Source organism: Leuciscus leuciscus (genome assembly GCF_965113295.1).
Source record: "Leuciscus leuciscus genome assembly, chromosome: 15".
Taxonomy (NCBI): Eukaryota; Metazoa; Chordata; class Actinopteri; order Cypriniformes; family Leuciscidae; genus Leuciscus; species Leuciscus leuciscus.
Genome location: NC_138739.1, coordinates 32,086,575 through 32,108,869, shown reverse-complemented (window position 1 = coordinate 32,108,869; position 22,295 = coordinate 32,086,575). Strand labels below are relative to the sequence as shown.

General features: G+C 41.0%; 2 protein-coding genes across 4 annotated transcripts in view; both read left to right on the top strand.

The window, feature by feature from the left end:
* LOC309475409 (uncharacterized protein) overlaps nt 1–7,476 on the top strand; it is a 23,997-nt gene extending 16,521 nt beyond the window's left edge. Inside the window, exons 31-56 of the mRNA XM_082138170.1 lie at nt 412–563; nt 699–950; nt 1,023–1,184; nt 1,275–1,423; nt 1,510–1,660; nt 1,754–1,911; nt 1,992–2,157; nt 2,242–2,367; nt 2,457–2,675; nt 2,765–2,982; nt 3,067–3,164; nt 3,290–3,414; nt 3,724–3,825; nt 3,930–4,049; nt 4,159–4,345; nt 4,439–4,541; nt 4,629–4,814; nt 4,929–5,025; nt 5,137–5,326; nt 5,404–5,666; nt 5,759–5,803; nt 5,887–5,964; nt 6,068–6,274; nt 6,360–6,502; nt 6,599–6,737; nt 6,823–7,476. Coding sequence (XP_081994296.1) covers nt 412–563; nt 699–950; nt 1,023–1,184; nt 1,275–1,423; nt 1,510–1,660; nt 1,754–1,911; nt 1,992–2,157; nt 2,242–2,367; nt 2,457–2,675; nt 2,765–2,982; nt 3,067–3,164; nt 3,290–3,414; nt 3,724–3,825; nt 3,930–4,049; nt 4,159–4,345; nt 4,439–4,541; nt 4,629–4,814; nt 4,929–5,025; nt 5,137–5,326; nt 5,404–5,666; nt 5,759–5,803; nt 5,887–5,964; nt 6,068–6,274; nt 6,360–6,502; nt 6,599–6,737; nt 6,823–6,948 — 3,962 coding nt within the window. The 3' untranslated portion in view covers nt 6,949–7,476. The remainder of the gene's footprint in view (nt 1–411; nt 564–698; nt 951–1,022; nt 1,185–1,274; nt 1,424–1,509; nt 1,661–1,753; nt 1,912–1,991; nt 2,158–2,241; nt 2,368–2,456; nt 2,676–2,764; nt 2,983–3,066; nt 3,165–3,289; nt 3,415–3,723; nt 3,826–3,929; nt 4,050–4,158; nt 4,346–4,438; nt 4,542–4,628; nt 4,815–4,928; nt 5,026–5,136; nt 5,327–5,403; nt 5,667–5,758; nt 5,804–5,886; nt 5,965–6,067; nt 6,275–6,359; nt 6,503–6,598; nt 6,738–6,822) is intronic.
* The window catches only part of LOC309476667 (vitellogenin-like), a 24,994-nt gene extending 2,699 nt beyond the window's left edge, over nt 1–22,295 (top strand). The window contains exons 2-29 of one of the 3 annotated variants that reach the window (XM_082139808.1): nt 11,027–15,322; nt 15,462–15,482; nt 15,600–15,751; nt 15,885–16,136; nt 16,209–16,370; nt 16,446–16,594; nt 16,686–16,836; nt 16,930–17,087; nt 17,168–17,333; nt 17,418–17,543; nt 17,674–17,892; nt 17,982–18,199; nt 18,284–18,381; nt 18,512–18,636; nt 18,945–19,046; nt 19,150–19,269; nt 19,379–19,565; nt 19,667–19,769; nt 19,857–20,042; nt 20,157–20,253; nt 20,364–20,553; nt 20,631–20,887; nt 20,980–21,024; nt 21,110–21,187; nt 21,291–21,497; nt 21,583–21,725; nt 21,822–21,960; nt 22,044–22,295. In XM_082139808.1, the coding sequence (XP_081995934.1) occupies nt 15,283–15,322; nt 15,462–15,482; nt 15,600–15,751; nt 15,885–16,136; nt 16,209–16,370; nt 16,446–16,594; nt 16,686–16,836; nt 16,930–17,087; nt 17,168–17,333; nt 17,418–17,543; nt 17,674–17,892; nt 17,982–18,199; nt 18,284–18,381; nt 18,512–18,636; nt 18,945–19,046; nt 19,150–19,269; nt 19,379–19,565; nt 19,667–19,769; nt 19,857–20,042; nt 20,157–20,253; nt 20,364–20,553; nt 20,631–20,887; nt 20,980–21,024; nt 21,110–21,187; nt 21,291–21,497; nt 21,583–21,725; nt 21,822–21,960; nt 22,044–22,169 (4,017 nt within the window). In that variant the 5' untranslated portion in view covers nt 11,027–15,282 and the 3' untranslated portion in view covers nt 22,170–22,295. Of the gene's footprint in view, nt 1–10,122; nt 15,323–15,461; nt 15,483–15,599; nt 15,752–15,884; nt 16,137–16,208; nt 16,371–16,445; nt 16,595–16,685; nt 16,837–16,929; nt 17,088–17,167; nt 17,334–17,417; nt 17,544–17,673; nt 17,893–17,981; nt 18,200–18,283; nt 18,382–18,511; nt 18,637–18,944; nt 19,047–19,149; nt 19,270–19,378; nt 19,566–19,666; nt 19,770–19,856; nt 20,043–20,156; nt 20,254–20,363; nt 20,554–20,630; nt 20,888–20,979; nt 21,025–21,109; nt 21,188–21,290; nt 21,498–21,582; nt 21,726–21,821; nt 21,961–22,043 lie in introns of those variants that run through there. The other 2 variants (XM_082139809.1, XM_082139807.1) reach the window with 2 other exon arrangements.

Below are 22,295 nucleotides of genomic sequence, written 5' to 3'. Positions count from 1 at the left end.
TGACGGGAAATTGGCTGCTCACATAACGTAGAGAGAGAGTGTGTGTGTGTGTGTGTGTGTGTGTGTGTGTGTGTGTGTGTGTGTGTGTGTGTGTGTGTGCGCGCGTGTGCGTGTGTGGGTAATGGCGTTGTGCAGGTTTATGTGAATGTATAAGTTATAAGTATAAGAATGTGAAGTTATAATAGGACATTATAGCCATAAAAAAATCATAGTACTTGGATACTTACGTACATTTGAAGGAAAATACTTTTGTACTTTTACTCAAGTGAATGTTTAAAGGCAGCACTTCTACTTTTACTTGAGTAATATTTTACCCTGGGTATCTTTACTTTAACTCAAGTACATGGTATGTGTACTTCGTCCACCACTGAAAGTAATTGACTAAGATCACAAATTCTGTACACTTTTCAGTTCCTGAGTTTTCCCCTGATAAGACCTATGTGTACAAGTATGAGGCTCTGCTCTTGGGTGGTCTTCCTCAAGAAGGTCTGGCCAGAGCAGGAATAAAAGTCAGCAGCAAGGTTCACCTCAGTGCCGTGACAGAGAACACCTTCCTGATGAAGGTAATGACCATTGAGAACTGTAAACACTGTAGGTGTTCCACACTGACAGGAAACAAAAAAAAAAAAAAAGTGTTAGCAAGATCTAGTTACAATAGCAACATTACCCTCATTTAAAGTAAATATGTTTCCTTACAGCTCATGGATCCTCTACTCCACGAGTATGCTGGCATTTGGCCCAAGGATCCATTTGTTCCTGCCACTAAGCTCACCTCAGCTCTGGCTGCTCAGCTTCAGATTCCCATCAAGTTTGAGTATGCTAATGGTGTGGTTGGAAAGGTATTCGCCCCTGCAGGAGTCTCCCCTACAGTACTGAACCTGCACAGAGGAATCCTCAACATCCTTCAGCTCAACCTCAAGAAGACCCAGAACATCTATGAGCTGCAAGAGGTGAGAAAGTGATCCTATTACACTTGATCCATTTTGAGTTCTGCAATCTAATTTCTTTACTTGTTCTTCAAGGCTGGAGTTCAGGGAGTGTGCAGGACCCACTACATCATCAATGAGGATCCAAAGGCCAACCACATTATTGTCACCAAGTCTAAGGATCTGAGCCACTGCCAGGAGAGAATCATGAAGGACATCGGTTTGGCATACACTGAGAGGTGTGCTGAATGCACAGAGGTAATGAAGAAGACTGGAAAGAATTGAAATATTTACTCAAAATAATGAAAATGCCAAGAGTCAAATAGTCACATACTTTTCTCCCCACAGAGGGTCAAGAGTCTGATTGAAACTGCATCTTACAACTATATCATGAAACCATCTGCCGCCGGTGTACTGATCACTGAAGCAACAGTTGAGGAAGTGCATCAGTTTTCACCCTTCAATGAGATCCATGGTGCTGCCCAGATGGAAGCAAAGTAAGATCGATCCTCTGTGAGATTTCTCTTAAAAATATGAAGTAACAATAATACTAAGAAATAAAGATTTTTTTTATTTTTTTTAGACAAACCTTGACTTTTGCTGAGATTGAGAAGACGCCTGTTGTTCCAATCAAAGCTGATTACTTGGCCCGTGGATCCCTGCAGTATGAGTTTTCAACTGAAATTCTTCAGACCCCCATTCAACTCCTGAAGATCAGTGATGCACCAGCTCAGGTATAATTCATTACTTAACATCTTTAACAGTCTCCAAGTCAAAGCCTTTGATCCATGAAGACGTCATCTGAGTGTTGCCCTTACTCTTTCTAGATTATTGAGGTTTTAAAGCACCTTGTTGCAAACAATGAGGCCATGGTCCATGATGATGCTCCACTTAAGTTTGTTGAGCTCATCCAGCTCCTGCGTGCTGCCACCTTGGGGAATATTGAGGCTATCTGGGCTCAGTTCAAAGACAAACCAGTTTACAGGTACAATATTTTAGCAATAAGAAATATAGTTTAAGGGCAATTTTTTATTATGAATATATTTTAAACAATGAATCTGTTAGGCGCTGGCTTCTGGATGCTCTTCCTGCTGTTGGCACACCAGTCATTGTAAAATTCATCAAGGAGAAGTTTCTGGCTGGTGAACTTTCCATTCCTGAGTTCATTCAGGCTCTTGTAGTTGCTCTGCAAATGGTCACTGCTGATTTGGACACCATCCAGTTGACAGCTGTGGGTACATCTTACTATACTCAAAGTGCTGTTCTTCAAATATTACCAAAATCAAATTAATCTTTTCTGTATGTTGCTGAATAGAGTTTGGCTATGCACGAGAAAATCGCCACAATCCCAGCTCTTCGTGAAGTCATCATGCTTGGATATGGTTCCATGATTGCCAAACACTGTGTTGCAGTTCCCACTTGCTCCTCCGAGCTCCTCAAGGTAAACCCCTCAAGATATCCACATTTTCTGTCATGGACATACTATAAAATTTGATATTTGTCTAACTGTATGTGCCTCAAACTCCTCAGCCCATCCATGAGATTGCTGCAGAGGCCATTTCTAAGAATGACATTCCTGAAATCACTTTGGCTCTGAAAGTTCTGGGCAATGCTGGTCACCCTGCTAGTCTTAAACCCATCATGAAGCTCCTACCTGGACTGAGAACTGCAGCTACTTCTCTGCCTCTTAGAATCCAGGTTGATGCCATCTTGGCCCTGAGGAACATTGCCAAGAAAGAGCCCAAACTGGTAAGTGTCAGACATTGTAGGAATAAATTACTGTAAAAGATTATACACATTTTCTTCCAATAATATACTAATCTTGTTTCCTGCTTCAGGTTCAGCCAGTGGCCCTGCAGCTTGTATTGGACCGGACTCTCCACCCTGAAGTGCGTATGGTTGCTTGTATTGTGTTGTTTGAGTCCAAGCCCTCAGTGGCTCTCATCTCCAATCTTGCTGGTGCTTTGAAGACTGAGACTAACATGCATGTTGCAAGCTTTGCCTACTCACACATCAAGTCTTTGACCAGAATCACAGCTCCGGATATGGCATCTGTGTAAGAACAAATCATTTCACACATATTTTACTTCATCACATACAATTAGCACAAGCCAAAGGTAATCATGGTTGTCCATTTCAGTGCGGGTGCAGCTAATGTTGCCATCAAGCTCATGAGTCGCAAACTGGACAGGCTTAGCTTCCGTTTCAGCAGAGCCATTCAGCTGGACTTCTATCACAGTGAGTCTTGCATTTTTTATAAGAGAGCTAAATGGTGTCTTGGGTGTTTCTTAAAATGTAATAAAAAAAATTCTTCTGACATAAAAGATCACATTAATTGGATTCTTACCTCTTTTCCTGTGCAGCTCCTCTTATGATTGGAGCTGCTGGTAGTGCCTACATGATCAATGATGCCGCAACCATCCTGCCGAGAGCTGTTGTAGCTAAAGCACGTGCTTACCTGGCTGGAGCTGCTGCTGATGTTCTTGAGGTGGGCCGACCAAGACTTTTAAAAAAAAATCTGAAACATGGTTTTTAAATGTTTTGTTTCACTTTATTTTGATGGTCCCTTTAACACATCCTGTTGACTTTAAGTAACGTTGCACCTACATATCAACTAGCTCTCATCACAATAAAGAGTTAGCAGATATTAAGCAGACAGTCTACTAATACTCTACTGAGAGTAAGTTGACATATAGTTGCAAAGTCACTTATAGTGAACAGAATGTTCAAAAGGAACCATCAAAATAAATTGTTACCAAATGTTTTCAGTCTTCACTCAGTTAATTCTCTCAAACAGATCGGTCTGAGAACTGAAGGAATCCAGGAGGCTCTTCTGCAATCTCCTGCTGCAGATGAAAGTGTTGACCGTATCACAAAGATCAAGCGCACCCTGAGAGCTGTAAGCTTTCGTGTCCAGTGTATTATAAAATTGTGTTTTTCTAAGTAACATTATAAGCATGACATAGGCATATGTATATGACTTCTCTGTTTTAACTCCTCAAGCTCGCAAACTGGAAGACCTTACCAAACAATCAACCTTTGGCTTCAGCCTATATCAAATTACTTGGACAAGAAATAGCTTATTTCAACATTGACAAGACCCTCATTGAAGAAGCAATACCGGTACTGTGTTGTACTTTATGCCTTCTCTCTCATTAATTAATTTTTTGTGATCTGTCTCAAAAATAGTTCTCACAATTAGAATAAAGTTTCTAATAAACACTATCCCCAGATGGCCACTGGACCCAAACCACGTGAATTGTTGAAGCGTGCCCTTAAAGCTTTGCAGGAAGGAGTTGCCTTCCAGTATGCCAAACCCCTGCTTGCATCTGAAGTGCGTCGTATCTTGCCAACAGCAGTTGGTTTGCCCATGGAGCTCAGTTTGTACACTGCTGCTGTCGCTACTGCAAGTCTCAATGGTATGTTGTTGTTTTTTCTTAGAATTTTTTTATCTTACCTTGGATATAAAAGTGTAACTTTGAAGTTTGATGTTGCTCTGTTCATCCCTCTAGTTAAGGCCACCATTACACCTCCTCTCCCTGAGGAGATTGAGACTATGACTCTTGAGCAGCTCAAGAAGACTGATGTTCAACTCCAGGCTGAAGCTAGACCAAGGTACACTTTTGCAGCTACATTCATGAAGATGAGATATAATGTACATGACAACAGTTTTACAAACAATCTCCCTTATTCTTATTTCAGTATTGCTCTCCAGACCTTTGCTGTGATGGGAGTGAACACTGCCTTGATCCAAGCTGCTGTTATGGCAAGAGGAAAGATCCGTACAATTATCCCTGGAAAAGTGGTTGCAAGAGCAGACATTCTCAAGGGCAACTACAAGGTGGAGGCTCTGCCTGTTGAGCTTCCTGAACACATTGCTGATTTGAGGTAATGCAATCTTAGTCAGACAAGTGTAGAAAACATTCTGAAACAGTTCAATTCATAAATAACTCAAAAGGTTTCTGAAAGTGAGATGTGACCACCTTTTTCTTGTTCCAACAGCTTTGAGACTCTTGCTGTGGTCAGAAACATTGAAGAGCCAAACGCTGAGAGGATTGTTCCCTTAGTACCTGAGTCGGCCACTCTTGCTGATTATTTGGTAAATTTTGAACACACACATGATGGATATGTGTTAGTATGCAGAGCATTCATTTGTTTTTATTTTTTTTAAATAGCAAGGCTTGTTATAATACTTAATTATTCTTTTCAGTCCTCTGAAATTCCAGATGAGACTCCCGTGAGAACTGCTGCTCCATTTCACAAGACTCTCTGTATTGCTGTCCCATACATTGAAATCAAGGGGTGTGTTGAGGTGCACTCTCACAATGCTGCTTTTATCAGAAATTCTCCTCTTTTCTACATAATTGGACAGCACTCAGCCCGTGCTGCACTGACGAGAGGTATTCATTCAGAGAAAATTACATTGATTAAACTCAAATGTTTTCAGACAAAATAATAATTGTCATTTTGGCTTTAGCTGAAGGTCCTGCAGTTGAAAGACTTGAGCTTGAAGTCCAAGTTGGTCCTAGAGCTGCTGAGAGACTCCTTAAACAAATCAGCCTCATTGATGAAGAGACTCCAGAAGGAAAGGCCTTCCTGTTGAAACTGAGGGAAATCCTGGAGACTGAAGACAGAAATGCGTCCGTCTCTTCTGAAAGCAGCAGTAGCAGCCGCAGGAGCAGCAGCAGAAGCAGCAGCAGCAGTTCAAGCTCCTCCATGTCCAGCTCTCGTATGAGTAAGGTGAGGAAGTGGAATGTAGCGTGTTGGTTAGGTAGCCAATATTTGTGTCATAAATATATTTTTTCACTGAATCATTTTTTATGGACTTTTAGACTGCCACTATCATGGAGCCCTTCAAGAAATTCCACAAAGATCGGGTAACTACTAAAAAGCCAATTTTTTTATATTATTACTTTAGATTATATCGATTACTTATTACAAAACTTATTTTTGCTTGCAGTTCTTGGCACCCCATGGTGCTTCAAAGGCAGTAAGCAGTGGAAGCACTGCATCTAGCTTTGAGGCTCTCCAGAAACAGGTGAATTAATTAGTGTAATTTGTTTGTTCATAATAACATAAAACCCAAAAGGTGAAATTTTGCACTAAAATCCACTTAAATTGATTATGGTTTATGCTTTCAGGCTAAGTTCCTCGGAAATGCTCTTCCACCTGTTTTTGCTGTCATTGCCCGTGCTGTGAGAGTTGACCACAAGCTGCTGGGCTACCAACTTGCTGCTTACTTTGACAAGCCAACAGCAAGAGTGCAGCTCATTCTTTCCTCCATCGCTGAAAATGACAACCTGAAGATCTGTGCTGATGGTGCCCTGCTGAGCAAGCACAAAGTCACTGTAAGACTGGAACTATTATCGAAATTAATTTCTCAAGTGAAATAATTTACATCATTACCATCTTTTGAACACAAATGTCCTTCAGGCCAAGGTTGCTTGGGGTCAAGAATGCCAACAGTATGCAGTCACTGCTAAAGCTGAAGCCGGTGTCCTGGGAGAATTCCCTGCTGCACGTCTAGAGCTGGAATGGGAGAGGCTGCCAATAATTGTCACCACATACGCCAAAAAGTAATGTTCAGCAACACTGAATGACAAATGTATTGTATAGTTTAGAAAATGGCACTGGTTTAATCTGCTCTTCTTTGTGCATCCCTTCACAATTAGGCTGTCGAAGCACATCCCTATGGCGGCTTTACAGACGGGATTTAGACTAGAAAGAGCAACGAACAGTGAGAAAGAGATTGAACTGACTGCAGCCTTGCCAACTCAGAGATCCTTGAATGTCATTGCTAGGATTCCAGAGGTGAAATAGTTTTCCGTTAAATTATGACTCTCACAGAGATATAATAAGAAAATACAACTAATTAATTTTCTTCCTGCTGCTCTAGATGACACTGTCAAGGATGGATATTCGTCTCCCTGTCGCTGTTCCCATCAATCCAGACGGAACTCTTTCCATTCATATCGATGAGGACATTCTCTCCTGGATCCAGAAACATTTCAAGGAAGAATAAGACATGAAGAATTACATTTTACATTTTCAGAAGAAAATGTGAGCTGTATTTATGTAGAATTTATTGTTCTTTGACAGTTTAATTGAATACATTAACAATGTTGTGATGTGTGTAATGTAATGCTAATAAATACCCTGCAAGTCTCAGAAATGTGTGAACTGCTTTCATTTTATAATAACACTAAAAGGCGTCATAAAAAAAAAAACACATCTTAAGATGAGTTTTAAACATGTTTACAGTGGTAGATGATCTGACATTGGTAAACCATTCCACATCTTTGGGGCAGCAACTGAAAAATTGCAGTCTCCATCACTTTTTAAGCATAACCGAGGAATTTCTAGGAGCAGCGGATTTTGGGATCTCAGAGACCTGTGTGAGCAACTAAAAATGTATAAGCTCAGAAACATATTTTTGTGCCGGTCCATGCAGAGCTTTAAAAGTATAAAAAAGTAACTTGTACTTTATTCTAAAATGAACTGGTAGCCAGTGTAAAGAGGCCAGAATTGGGGATATATGATCCCTCTTTCTTATTTGTCAGCAACCTTGCTGCCGCATTTTGTACTTTCTGAAGATGTGACAGCGACGACTGACTTACACCCAGGTACAAAACATTGCAGTTTTCAAGATGTGAAGAAATAAAATCATGAATTACTTTCTCCAGATCACTGAAAGATGATAATTTTAGCGATATTTCGCACTTGAAAGAAACTATTCATCACAACTGAATTGATTCGTCTGTCAAACTTTAACTCTGTGTTAAGATAAGAGTGACTACTCAGGAGTGGGCCGTGGAGGGCCGGTATACAGTCAGGGATCCGCCACGCTCCACCTTAACCCCATCACAAGGCTCACGCCGGTTTCACACTGCACGCATTAGCAGAGCGGAGGCAGCGCAAAAGCAGTGCGTATGGTGAGCGGGAGCAGCACACGCCCGTTTTGCTTTCACACTGGCAGCGTTTGTCGCGTGCAGCTGAACCGTGGCTTGTGTACAGGCTTTTGAGGTTGTGGTCAACTAAGTACTTTGACAGATTTTGTATATATATTTTTTTTAAATATATATTAAATATATATACAGTATATATATAGTGTAGCCTGTTGTACTTGAATAGGATATAGAATTTGCACTGGCAGTGTTTTAGAAACGGCACTCTCTTGCACTATGATACCATTGCACCTTTCTGCATTCTTTTTTCCCATACCGCTCCTTTAACATGTTATTAATCTCACCTCACGGTAATGGCACACTATTGGCACACTATCTTCCTTTTTATTTTTGTAGTATGTATGTCTGCGTGGAGGTCTTGTCTGTGTGTCTAAGGGCCCGTCCACACGGAGACGCGTATCGTTGTATACGTATAAATTTTTTATCGTATTGGCGTTTCGTCCACACGGATCCGGCGTTTTCGGAGACTGAAACCGCTATTTTTTTAAACCGGGTCCCAAGGTGGATAAATCTGAAAACACCGCCCTTGCGTTTTCGTGTGTACGGCCAATCCGTACATTTTGTGAAACGATGATGTCATCACACCAAGTGTCAACTAGTCAGACACCGTTAAGTCACAGCAACTACATTTATGGTTTTTCATATTGTTGTAACGTCTGGACCAATCGGACACACAATTCATTTATTTAATGAATAATCCAGCAAACTCACTGTGAAACTTTCACCAAAACTTAACATCCCAAATGACGCTAACACACTGGCAGGACGGTGTCTTGTTACAGAAAACACAAAGAGTTTTACGACCCAAAAGAATGTGGCCGCATGTGCAGGAGAGAGACAATGGGAAGACAGTAACAATCTTCCATGCAGACTTCACTGCATTAATCAAAGACGAACTGAGCTAGAAATGAACGTGCATCCCAGAAACTGTGTGAATGAGTGTGATGTTTTGTGTCCTATTATGTATACACCATGGTATGTATTTTATTATACAACCAACGGTCAATGTAACTTTACCTGTTTCATGTCTCCTATCTAATTAATCCTCCTTTGACGACTCACGCTTTGATGTACATCACTTTCTCTTAGAATGCAGCGTGGATTTGTTATATCTATCTGAGTATTAATTAACAGAAAAGAGGTAAGGCAGATTTGAGATAGCGTCATAAATCTTCACCACAGAGGAAACTCCCGCCAGACAGTCCACCCTTCTCATTGGTACAGCAAACCCAGAGAGGGGTGGCCATTGTCAGGCTTTATTAGAGACTGACCACAGTGACCACCCTCTCTTCTCAGCGCTTCTCAACCGACAGAAGATGGCGGCGCGTGCAGATGCAGCGGCCCCTCGCTGTCCCCGTGCGGTGTTTTGTTTTGATAATTGTTTGAGTTGTTCGTGTTCGTCTCATCTGTCTACATCGGTACTTAAGTACAATCGTCAAGTTTTGTTAGACATTGGCAGGATTAAGGAAAACAACACTTTGGATATCGAACAAGCAGAGATAATCAAGAACCTAGGATTACACCGGTGGCCTGAGATTACACCGGACTCGACTGTTACTTCTATCCGGGAAAGGAGGCGCCGCAAGCGGTGCGAAAGGAAGCAGAAGAGGGGTAAGCGCGGAGGCATCCAAGCTAGGCTAAAGGCTAATCCAACTCGCCCAGCCATACCATCTATTCTTATGGCTAACGTGCGATCCCTGGATAATAAAATGGATCACATTCGACTGATGAGAGCGGCGCAGCGAGATGTGAGGAACTGCTGTGTGCTTCTTTTCACCGAAACGTGGCTAAATGATAACATCCCCGATTCCACTGTTCAACTGGAGCAGCTAACATGCTATCGAGCGGACAGAGCCCTCGAAAATGGAGAAAAGACTCGTGGTGGAGGGGTCTGTGTTTACATCCGTGATGCCTGGTGTCGGGACGCTGTGGTGGTATGTACACACTGTTCACTATTGGCGGAATTTATGATCATAAAGTGTCGTCCTTTCTATCTGCCTAGGGAATTTACAGCGATTTTGTTAGTTGCTGTTTACATCCCCCCCACCCCTAACAACAGCGACAGAAAAATGGCACTTGGTGAACTGTATCAGGCCATCTATGAACAACAGATAGCCCATCCTGATGGATTTACCATTCTCGCAGGAGATTTTAATCACGCTGATCTTAAGACTGTTTTTCCCAAACTGTACCAGCATGTTGACTTTCCAACAAGGGGGGGATAATATCCTGGACCTGGTCTATACAACTCATAAAGGAGCATATAAGGCCTCCCCACTCCCCCATATTGGTCACTCAGATCACATCACTGTTTTGCTTATGCCAGCATACAGACCAAGAGTGAAAGTCACCAAACCAGTTCTGAAGCAGGTACAGGTATGGCCGGAGGGGGCTTCCTTTGCACTTCAACACTGCTTTGACACAACAGACTGGGAAACGTTTAAGCAGGCAGCTACATATAATGATCACACAGACATTGAGGACTATACAGATACGGTCACTTCTTACATCAGTAAGTGCATTGATGATGTGACATACACAAAAACCATCATCACTCGGCCTAATAAGAAGCCGTGGTTGACAGGGGATATCCATCGACTGTTGGGGGCTAGAAACAAAGCTTTCAGGGCTGGAGATAAAACTGGCCTGAGAACAGCGAGAGCTGAACTGTCCCGTGGCATCAGGAAAGCAAAACAGAAATATACAAACAAGATAACTCATCATTTCAAAGATAGCAGAGATACACGGAGCCTGTGGCGGGGCATTCAGACCATTACAGACTACAAACCCGCTCCACAGACCTGCGATAATAACATCTCTCTGCTAAATAACCTTAACAGGTTCTTTGCAAGGTTTGAAGCACAAAACAACACACGGCCACAGAAGATCCCACCTTCTCCTGACGACCAGGTTCTGTGTCTGTCTGCCACCAGCGTGAAGAGAACACTCTCCACTATTAACACTCGCAAGGCAGCAGGTCCAGATAACATCCCGGGTCGTGTGCTGAAGGATTGTGCAGAGGAATTGAAGGATGTCTTTAGCCATCATGCTTCAAGACCACCACCATCATACCTGTACCAAAGAAACCTCTTCCATCTTGCTTTAATGACTATCGCCCTGTGGCACTGACTTTAGGGGTGTAACGATACGCGTATTCGTATCGAACCGTTCGGTACGAGGCTTTCGGTTCGGTTTTCGGTACGCATTACGTACCGAACGGTTCGTTGGACGATTTTTTCTGCCTACCAAAATTTCGTTATTTCAAATGAAGGCGCGTCGCGGGTGGCAAGCGCGCTCAGAGGCTGGCGCGACCACAACATCAACTGGCAAATGCAATGTAAGGAACGAAACTGAGCTACTCTTATTGTGTTTGTGTGGACCGTTTATCAGTTTTGACCTGTGAAGCGGGACTCGCGAGCCCTATGCGCGAGCCTGATCAAGCAACACCACACAGCGCTAAGAGATCCAGACCAGTAAAGAAAGCATTTGAATTTCAAATGCTTTTTGAATTCGCCACTGAAGTAATAACATCGCTGCGAGATCTAGTGAGAAACATTCACATTTCTCTGTTATTAACGGATCAAACAGCGCTGACGTGGAAACCAGGAAGAAACATCGTGCCATTAATGAACTGGCCGGTGTCCACAAATCAGCAACATTCACCATGGATTTACTGTAGTAACACTAACTGCAAGGTATGGAAGTTTGTCAGGAATAGTGGGCTATAATGCTTTCAAGTAACATTACGTCTGTTTTATTTTGACATTATGAATACAATTGCTGCCCTCAAATGTTAATCTGAACTAAAATAAACCTTTGTTTATAACTACTACAATATTACATTTCGTTTTGTCCAAGGAGCTGTTTTGTTTTATATGCTCATAAGAAGAGTCAAGTATAGCTCCATTATTGCTCAGTAAAAAAAGCAACAAAAAATAAAAAAATAAAAAAAATCATACTTTATGATGTTAGTTTCATTAAATAAAATAATTTTTAAAAAAATAATTCAAGGAAATTTCTCTGGCATTTATTTATTTTTGCTGTTGCCTATGGAAAACGTACCGAACCGAACCGTACCGAACCGTGACACAAGTGTATCGTATCGAACCGAACCGTGAATTTTGTGAACCGTTACACCCCTAACTGACTTCAATCATTATGAAGTGTTTTGAACGGTTAGTCATGTCACACATAAAATCCATCCTCTCACCTACCCTGGACCCTTTCCAGTTTGCATATAGAGCTAAACGCTCCACAGAGGATGCAATTTGCTCCGCTCTCCACCCAGCCCTCACTCACCTGGACTCAAAAGATTCATATGTGAGAATGCTGTTCTTAGATTTTAGTTCAGCGTTTAATACCATAATTCCACAACAACTCATTCATAAATTAGACCAGTTGGGGCTCAACAACTCGCTATGTAACTGGCTGTTGGACTTCCTTAGTGAGAGGCCACAAGTAGTACGAGTTGGCAACAACACCTCGAGCAGAATCATACTGAGCACAGGTGCCCCTCAAGGCTGTGTACTCAGTCCCCTGCTCTTTACCTTGCTGACTCATGACTGCACACCAACCTACAGCACAAATCACATGGTAAAGTTTGCGGATGACACAACACTGGTGGGACTCATCACCAAGGATGATGAGACTCACTACAGGAAGGAGGTTAGTATTTTGACCACGTGGTGCAGAGACAACAACCTGCTGCTGAATGTCAGCAAGAAAAAAAAAGAAGCTACTGTGCCTAATATTATTGTTGTATACAGCGCGCAAGGTTTATGCGCATGCTTTAAGTCTTCTTCTCCATTTTTAGTGTATGTCAGTGGCAGAATTACAGCGCCACATACTGGTCTGGCATGTATACTACATCGTTTTGAGTCGGTTTCAGTGGTTTCGTGTGTACTGAGATATTTCTTGAGACGACGCCGTGTTTACGGAATTTTTTTTTTCAACGGGGAAAAAAAATATCGGATAGGGAAAGCTCTGGCTTCGTGTGGATGTGGCCTAAGTATATGTATGATATGTATAAGCTATTGGACATATAGGATGATAAGCTATACACTGCTGTGTATTTTGGCAATGATCAGTGCAATTTTTCATTTTAATTCACAGCAATTGGCTGCCAACCACGTTTTTCGCTTGATATTTGCATAAAGTCGAGAACTGCCCAACTTTTTTACACTCTCAACGCTTTCTCCGGTCCGCTGTCAACAATAGGGGTTATGTGCAACTTAACTTCGTATTCTGTAAAACAGATTACATCACTTCCGGTTCAGGTCTTTTGTATGTGTAGATGTTTCACTCAAGATAACTTAAAAGGAGCAAGCAAAGATGAGCATAACCAATGTCCCTCGCTTATGCAGAGTGATATCTAAAAGTTTGTTAAATTTTTCTTCTTCACACTAACGTTTAGATATTTAAATAGGATAAAAAGCCGATAACAAAGTGCACCAGGTAGGTTAGCTGATTACCTTAAAAGTCCATAGATATGGGCATCAGTTCATACTGCTGTTAACACTTTCTCTGACAAGCGGATGTGATAAGACCAGGAGCACATTGAAACTCAAAAAAACGGTGTGCAACGTGTTGCTACGGTTTCCGGGTTGAATTACATGTTTCCTGGAAACGGTGTGCAACGGGATTTGAGATACGTTTTCTCTTGTTTGCGTTTGATGGGTGTGTCAAAAATGTCAGCCCAATCAGCAGCAACATGAATATAAACCACGCGGTATTAAAGAGGCAGCTTGCACAATTGGTCCAAGTAAAGACGTTTACAAATGTGTCCGCTGCAGGTTGGTATATGCAACAACTGAAGATATTAGAAGATATGTTTGTCGTATGAGTTTTATAGTAAAAATATAGCATATCAACAGTGATCAGCGATAATGATAAGCCCTATACTCACAATAAAAATAATAAGGTCACATAGATATAGTCACATAACAGTCTCGGAGGTAAGAAGTGGATTATCCTCCACCTGAAATGTTTGTCTTTTCAAACAATAATTAGGAACCACAGTTTCCACAAATCCCTTCACTCGAATGGGATGTTCTCTTTTATTCTGAACGGCAAGGGCAGTGACTGTAACATTGAGCGTATTTCGCAGTATTAAACACGTATTTATACCGATTTCATCAGGCTCCAAAATTCTTCAAAAAGAACACAAAGAATGGCCTTCTCAGCTGCCATAGTTGCAACTCTTGCGTCATCAGAACAGGATGTTCAACGCACCACCATTTCCGTTTAAAAAACGTTTCGCAACTTTTTGTCGGGGCTGAACGCAGCCCAGTATTCCGGTTTGGTCATGTGACGTTCAACATTTACCCTATATTGATTAGCTAAAATCAAAAGTAGGAGGGACTGGGGTGCAACACTCTGCGCCCCGAGGACAATCTGAAATAAGCCAATTGGAGCTCAGCCTCAAGTCACAAGCGTTTCAAAAATGTATAGACAACCATTTGTCCATACCCGCACACACAAAACAAACGAAATACAATTTTAATTTTTTTAAGAGGTGCTATCATGACTACCAATCGAATATTATGACTATTATGACTACAAATAATGTTATTTCAGAATTATTTTGCAATATATAGTTATCTTATTTTTAATACGTTGAAGTAGCCTTCTTCTCTGGCTAACCTGAAGGGACGGCACCGCGGTAACCCCTATTGACCGGCCGCCACTGTTTCTATCACTGTTGAATTTTTAATGCGAGGTGCCAAGCTCATATGCAGTCTACTGCTGTTGAATACTTTGCAGGTTTTCTTTGTAGTTTGCACTAATAGTTTTTTTTTTTTTTCTGTGTTTAACAAATATTACTTGTATTAACAATTATAAAACTGTCCACAGATCACTCCACGTCTAGTTCCAAAGTTCATCCAATGTTATTTCACCAGTCTTTACATAAAAATGTATAAATATGGACTTTAACAAGATTCTAGATTAAAGGCCAGGGTAACCTAACCCAAAACTGATAGCTACGATTTGCCTTCAATCCAAGGCTGTTAACCACAATTATTATTTGTATAAAAATGTACAATAATATTGAAAATGTTTTCTGTAATATACCTCCATAGATAATTTTGTTGCTCCAGTATTATTTTATATGATAGTGGGGGGAAAAAATTCCTTTTTGAACATAAAAGACAAATGATCAGCATGATTTCACTGTGGACATTGGCTGAAGAATGACATGATGACAGGCCAGGGTAACCTAACCTCTACTGATATTTAGGTTAAAATAAGTTGACAGAAGTCTTGTCTTGTGTACAATTTGATATTCCTTTAAAGACATTGGTTAATAATTAATTTAATAATTAGTACTAGGTCAGCAAGAAAATGCTATAAAAGGTCTGTTTCTCTGAGGAGCTCTTCACACACCATCAGCCATGAGAGCTGTTGTGCTTGCCCTGACTGTAGCCCTTGTGGGTAAGTCGAAATATATTTATATATTTTTCCTTCTCTCTCTTTTTAGCTCTATAGAATAACTTGTTTGGAAAATTAAAAACCTCTTGAAAACCATATTTAAAACAAGATTTTCATAGAATATTTTTTCTGTTTCTTTCAGCGTCTCAACAGATCAACCTTGGTGAGTAGTATGATATGGCAAATGAGTTTTAAGTGGTAATTTAGACTGCATTACTGCTTAAACGTAATCACCAGTAAAAGTAATTGACTAAGATCACAAATTCTGTACACTTTTCAGTTCCTGAGTTTGCCCCTGATAAGACCTATGTGTACAAGTATGAGGCTCTGCTCTTGGGTGGTCTTCCTCAAGAAGGTCTGGCCAGAGCAGGAATAAAAGTCAGCAGCAAGGTTCACCTCAGTGCCGTGACAGAGAACACCTTCCTGATGAAGGTAATGACCATTGAGAACTGTAAACACTGTAGGTGTTCCACACTGACAGAAAAAAAAAAAAAAAAAAGTGTTAGCAAGATCTAGTTACAATAGCAGCATTACCCTCATTTAAAGTAAATATGTTTCCTTACAGCTCATGGATCCTCTACTCCACGAGTATGCTGGCATTTGGCCCAAGGATCCATTTGTTCCTGCCACTAAGCTCACCTCAGCTCTGGCTGCTCAGCTTCAGATTCCCATCAAGTTTGAGTATGCTAATGGTGTGGTTGGAAAGGTATTCGCCCCTGCAGGAGTCTCCCCTACAGTACTGAACCTGCACAGAGGAATCCTCAACATCCTTCAGCTCAACCTCAAGAAGACCCAGAACATCTATGAGCTGCAAGAGGTAAGAAAGTGATCCTGTTACACTTGATCCATTTTGAGTTCTGCAATCTAATTCTTTGACTTGTCCTTCAAGGCTGGAGTTCAGGGAGTGTGCAGGACCCACTACATCATCAATGAGGATCCAAAGGCCAACCACATTATTGTCACCAAGTCTAAGGATCTGAGCCACTGTCAGGAGAGAATCATGAAGGACATCGGTTTGGCGTACACTGAGAGGTGTGCTGAATGCACAGAGGTAATGAATTGAAATATTTACTCAATATAATGAAAATGCCAAGAGTCAAATGGTCACATACTTTTCTCCCAACAGAGGGTCAAGAGTCTGATTGAAACTGCATCTTACAACTATATCATGAAACCATCTGCCGCCGGTGTACTGATCACTGAAGCAACAGTTGAGGAAGTGCATCAGTTTTCACCCTTCAATGAGATCCATGGTGCTGCCCAGATGGAAGCAAAGTAAGATTGATCCTCTGTGACATTTTCTTAAAAATATGAAGTAACAATAATACTAAGAAATAAAGAAATACATTTTTTTTTTTTTTTTCAGACAAACCTTGACTTTTGCTGAGATTGAGAAGACGCCTGTTGTTCCAATCAAAGCTGATTACTTGGCCCGTGGATCCCTGCAGTACGAGTTTTCAACTGAAATTCTTCAGACCCCCATTCAACTCCTGAAGATCAGTGATGCACCAGCTCAGGTATAATTCATTACTTAACATCTTTAACAGTCTCCAAGTCAAAGCCTTTGATCCATGAAGACGTCATCTGAGTGTTGCCCTTACTCTTTCTAGATTATTGAGGTCTTAAAGCACCTTGTTGCAAACAATGAGGCCATGGTCCATGATGATGCTCCACTTAAGTTTGTTGAGCTCATCCAGCTCCTGCGTGCTGCCACCTTGGAGAATATTGAGGCTATCTGGGCTCAGTTCAAAGACAAACCAGTTTACAGGTACAATATTTTAGCAATAAGAAATATAGTTTAAGGGCAATTTTTTATTATGAATATATTTTAAACAATGAATCTGTTAGGCGCTGGCTTCTGGATGCTCTTCCTGCTGTTGGCACACCAGTCATTGTAAAATTCATCAAGGAGAAGTTTCTGGCTGGTGAACTTTCCATTCCTGAGTTCATTCAGGCTCTTGTAGTTGCTCTGCAAATGGTCACTGCTGATTTGGACACCATCCAGTTGACAGCTGTGGGTACATCTTACTATATTCAAAGTGCTGTTCTTCAAATATGACCAAAATCAAATTAATCATTTCTGTATGTTGCTGAATAGAGTTTGGCTATGCACGAGAAAATCGCCACAATCCCAGCTCTTCGTGAAGTCGTCATGCTTGGATATGGTTCCATGATTGCCAAACACTGTGTTGCAGTTCCCACTTGCTCCTCCGAGCTCCTCAGGGTAAACACCTCAAGACCTCCAAAGATTTCTGCCATGGACTTAATATAATATTTTTCTATTACAGTAAATATTATCTTACTAAATATTATTAATATTATTTGTCTAAATGTATGTGCCTCAAACTCCTCAGCCCATCCATGATATTGCTGCAGAGGCCATTTCTAAGAATGACATTCCTGAAATCACTTTGGCTCTGAAAGTTCTGGGCAATGCTGGTCACCCTGCTAGTCTTAAACCCATCATGAAGCTCCTACCTGGACTGAGAACTGCAGCTACTTCTCTGCCTCTTAGAATCCAGGTTGATGCCATCTTGGCCCTGAGGAACATTGCCAAGAAAGAGCCCAAACTGGTAAGTGTCAGATTTTGTAGGAATAAATTACTGTAAAAGATTATACACATTTTCTTCCAATAATATATTAATCTTGTTTCTTGCTTCAGGTTCAGCCAGTGGCCCTACAGCTTGTATTGGACAGGGCTCTCCACCCTGAAGTGCGTATGGTTGCTTGTATTGTGTTGTTTGAGTCCAAGCCCTCAGTGGCTCTCGTCTCCAATCTTGCTGGTGCTTTGAAGACTGAGACTAACATGCATGTTGCAAGCTTTGCCTATTCACACATCAAGTCTTTGACCAGAATCACAGCTCCGGATATGGCATCTGTGTAAGAACAAATCATTTCACACATATTTTACTTCATCACATAAAATTAGCACAAGCCAAAGGTAATCATGGTTGTCCATTTCAGTGCGGGTGCAGCTAATGTTGCCATCAAGCTCATGAGTCGCAAACTGGACAGGCTTAGCTTCCGTTTCAGCAGAGCCATTCAGCTGGATTTCTATCACAGTGAGTCTTGCATTTTTTATAAGAGAGCTAAACAAATGGTGTCTTGGGTGTTTCTTAAAATGAATTTTTAAAAAATTCTCCTGACATAAAAGATCACATTAATTGGATTCTTACCTCTTTTCCTGTGCAGCTCCTCTTATGATTGGAGCAGCTGGTAGTGCCTACATGATCAATGATGCCGCAACCATCCTGCCGAGAGCTGTTGTAGCTAAAGCACGTGCTTACCTGGCTGGAGCTGCTGCTGATGTTCTTGAGGTGGGCCAACCAAGACTTTAAAAAAAAATCTGATACATGGTTTTGAAATGTTTTGTTTCACTTTATTTTGATGGTCCCTTTAACACATCCTGTTGACTTTATGTAACGTTGCACCTACATATCAACTAGCTCTCATCACAATAAAGAGTTAGCAGATATTAAGCAGACAGTCTATTAATACTCTACTGAGAGTAAGTTGACATATAGTTGCAAAGTTATTTATAGTGAACAGAATGTTCAAAAGGAACCATCAAAATAAATTGTTACCAAATGTTTTCAGTCTTCACTCAGTTAATTCTCTCAAACAGATCGGTCTGAGAACTGAAGGAATCCAGGAGGCTCTTTTGCAATCTCCTGCTGCAGATGAAAGTGTTGACCGTATCACAAAGATCAAGCGCACCCTGAGAGCTGTAAGCTTTCGTGTCCAGTGTATTATAAATTGTGTTTTTCTAAGTAACATTATAAGCATGACATAGGCATATGTATATGACTTCTTTGTTTTAACTCCTCAAGCTCGCAAACTGGAAGACCTTACCAAACAATCAGCCATTGGCTTCAGCCTATATCAAATTACTTGGACAAGAAGTGGCTTATTTCAACATTGACAAGACCCTCATTGAAGAAGCAATACCGGTACTGTGTTGTACTTTATGCCTTCTCTCTCATTATTTAATTTTTTGTGATCTGTCTCAAAAAAAGTTCTCACAATTAGAATAAAGTTTCTCATAAACACCATCCCCAGATGGCCACTGGACCCAAACCACGTGAACTGTTGAAGCGTGCCCTTAAAGCTTTGCAGGAAGGAGTTGCCTTCCAGTATGCCAAACCCCTGCTTGCATCTGAAGTGCGTCGTATCTTGCCAACAGCAGTTGGTTTGCCCATGGAGCTCAGTTTGTACACTGCTGCTGTCGCTGCTGCAAGTCTCAATGGTATGTTTGTTTGTTTTCTTAGAATTTTTTTATTTTTTTATCATACCTTGAATATAAGAGTGTAACTTTTAAGTTTGATGTTGCTCTGTTCATCCCTCTAGTTAAGGCCACCATTACACCTCCTCTCCCTGAGGAGATTGAGACTATGACTCTTGAGCAGCTCAAGAAGACTGATATTCAACTCCAGGCTGAAGCTAGACCAAGGTACACTTTTGCAGCTACATTCATGAAGATGAGATATAATGTACATGACAACAGTTTTACAAACGATCTCCCTTATTCTTATTTCAGTATTGCTCTCCAGACCTTTGCTGTGATGGGAGTGAACACTGCCTTGATCCAAGCTGCTGTCATGGCAAGAGGAAAGATCCGTACAATTATCCCTGGAAAAGTGGTTGCAAGAGCAGACATTCTCAAGGGCAACTACAAGGTGGAGGCTCTGTCTGTTGAGCTTCCTGAACACATTGCTGATTTGAGGTAATGCAGTCTTAGTCAGACAAGTGTAGAAAACATTCTGAAACAGTTCAATTCATAAATAACTCAAAAGGTTTCTGAAAGTGAGATGTGACCACCTTTTTCTTGTTCCAACAGCTTTGAGACTCTTGCTGTGGTCAGAAATATTGAAGAGCCAAACGCTGAGAGGATTGTTCCCTTAGTACCCGAGTCGGCCACTCTTGCTGATTATTTGGTAAATTTTGAACACACACATGATGGATATGTGTTAGTGTGAAGAGCATTCATTTGTTTTAATTTTTTTAAATAGCAAGGCTTGTTGTAATACTTAATTATTCTTTTCAGTCCTCTGAAATTCCAGATGAGACTCCCGTGAGAACTGCTGCTCCATTTCACAAGACTCTCTGTCTTGCTGTCCCATACATTGAAATCAAGGGGTGCGTTGAGGTGCACTCTCACAATGCTGCTTTTATCAGAAATTCTCCTCTTTTCTACATAATTGGACAGCACTCAGCCCGTGCTGCACTGACAAGAGGTATTCATTCAGAGAAGATTACATTGATTAAACTCAAATGTTTGCAGACAAAATTATAATTGTCATTTTGGCTTTAGCTGAAGGTCCTGCAGTTGAAAGACTTGAGCTTGAAGTCCAAGTTGGCCCTAGAGCTGCTGAGAGACTCCTTAAGCAAATCAGCCTCATTGATGAAGAGACTCCAGAAGGAAAGGCCTTCCTGTTGAAACTGAGGGAAATCCTGGAGACTGAAGACAGAAATGCATCCGTCTCTTCTGAAAGCAGCAGTAGCAGCCGCAGGAGCAGCAGCAGCAGCAGCAGTTCAAGCTCCTCCATGTCCAACTCTCGTATGAGTAAGGTGAGGATGTGGAATGTAGCATGTTGGTTAGGTAGCCAATATTTGTGTTATAAATATTAATTTACAGTTATCCATTTAATATGGATTTTCAGACTGCCACCATCATGGAGCCATTCAGGAAGTTCCACAAAGACCGGGTAACTATACTAAAAAATAATTTTGTTAAAAATCTTGTTTCTTTAGATTATCATTTTTCATGTCTAAAATGTGTTTTGCTCGCAGTTCTTGGCACCCCATGGCGCCTCAAAGGCAGTAAGCAGTGGAAGCACTGCATCTAGCTTTGAGGCTCTACAGAAACAGGTGAAATAATTAGTGTAATTTGTTTGTTCATAATAACATAAAACCCAAAAGGTGAAATTTTGCACTAAAATCTGCTTGAATTGATTATGGTTTATTCTTTCAGGCTAAGTTCCTCGGAAATGCTCTTCCACCTGTTTTTGCTGTCATTGCCCGTGCTGTGAGAGTTGACCACAAGCTGCTGGGCTACCAACTTGCTGCTTACTTTGACAAGCCAACAGCAAGAGTGCAGCTCATTCTTTCCTCCATCGCTGAAAATGACAACCTGAAGATCTGTGCTGATGGTGCCCTGCTGAGCAAGCACAAAGTCACTGTAAGACTGGAACTACTATCGAAATTAATTTCTCAAGTGAAATAATTTACATCAATACCATCCTTTGAACACAAATGTCCTTCAGGCCAAGGTTGCTTGGGGTCAAGAATGCCAACAGTATGCAGTCACTGCTAAAGCTGAAGCCGGTGTCCTGGGAGAATTCCCTGCTGCACGTCTAGAGCTGGAATGGGAGAGGCTGCCAATAATTATCACCACATACGCCAAAAAGTAATGTTCAGCAACACTGAATGACAAATGTATTATATAGTTTAGAAAATGGCACTGGTTTAATCTGCTCTTCTTTGTGCATCCCTTCACAATTAGGCTGTCTAAGCACATCCCTATGGCGGCTTTCCAGACGGGCTTTAGGCTTGAAAGAGCAACGAACAGTGAGAAAGAGATTGAACTGACTGCAGCCTTGCCAACTCAGAGATCCTTGAATGTCATTGCTAGGATTCCAGAGGTGAAATAGTTTTCAGTTAAATTATGACTATAATAGATATAATAAGAAAACATAACTAATTATTTTTGTTCCTGCTACTCTAGATGACAATGTCAAGGATGAATATTCGTCTCCCTGTAGCTGTTCCCATCAATCCAGACGGAACTCTTTCCATTCATATCGATGATGACATTCTCTCCTGGATCCAGAAACATTTCAAGGAAGAATAAGACATTTTCTTAAGAAAATGTGAACTGTGTGGAATTGATCATGCTGAATTGATTGTTCTTTGACAATTTAATTTAATTTTACCACTGTTGTAATGCAAGTAACTTTAATAAACACCCTGCAAGTTA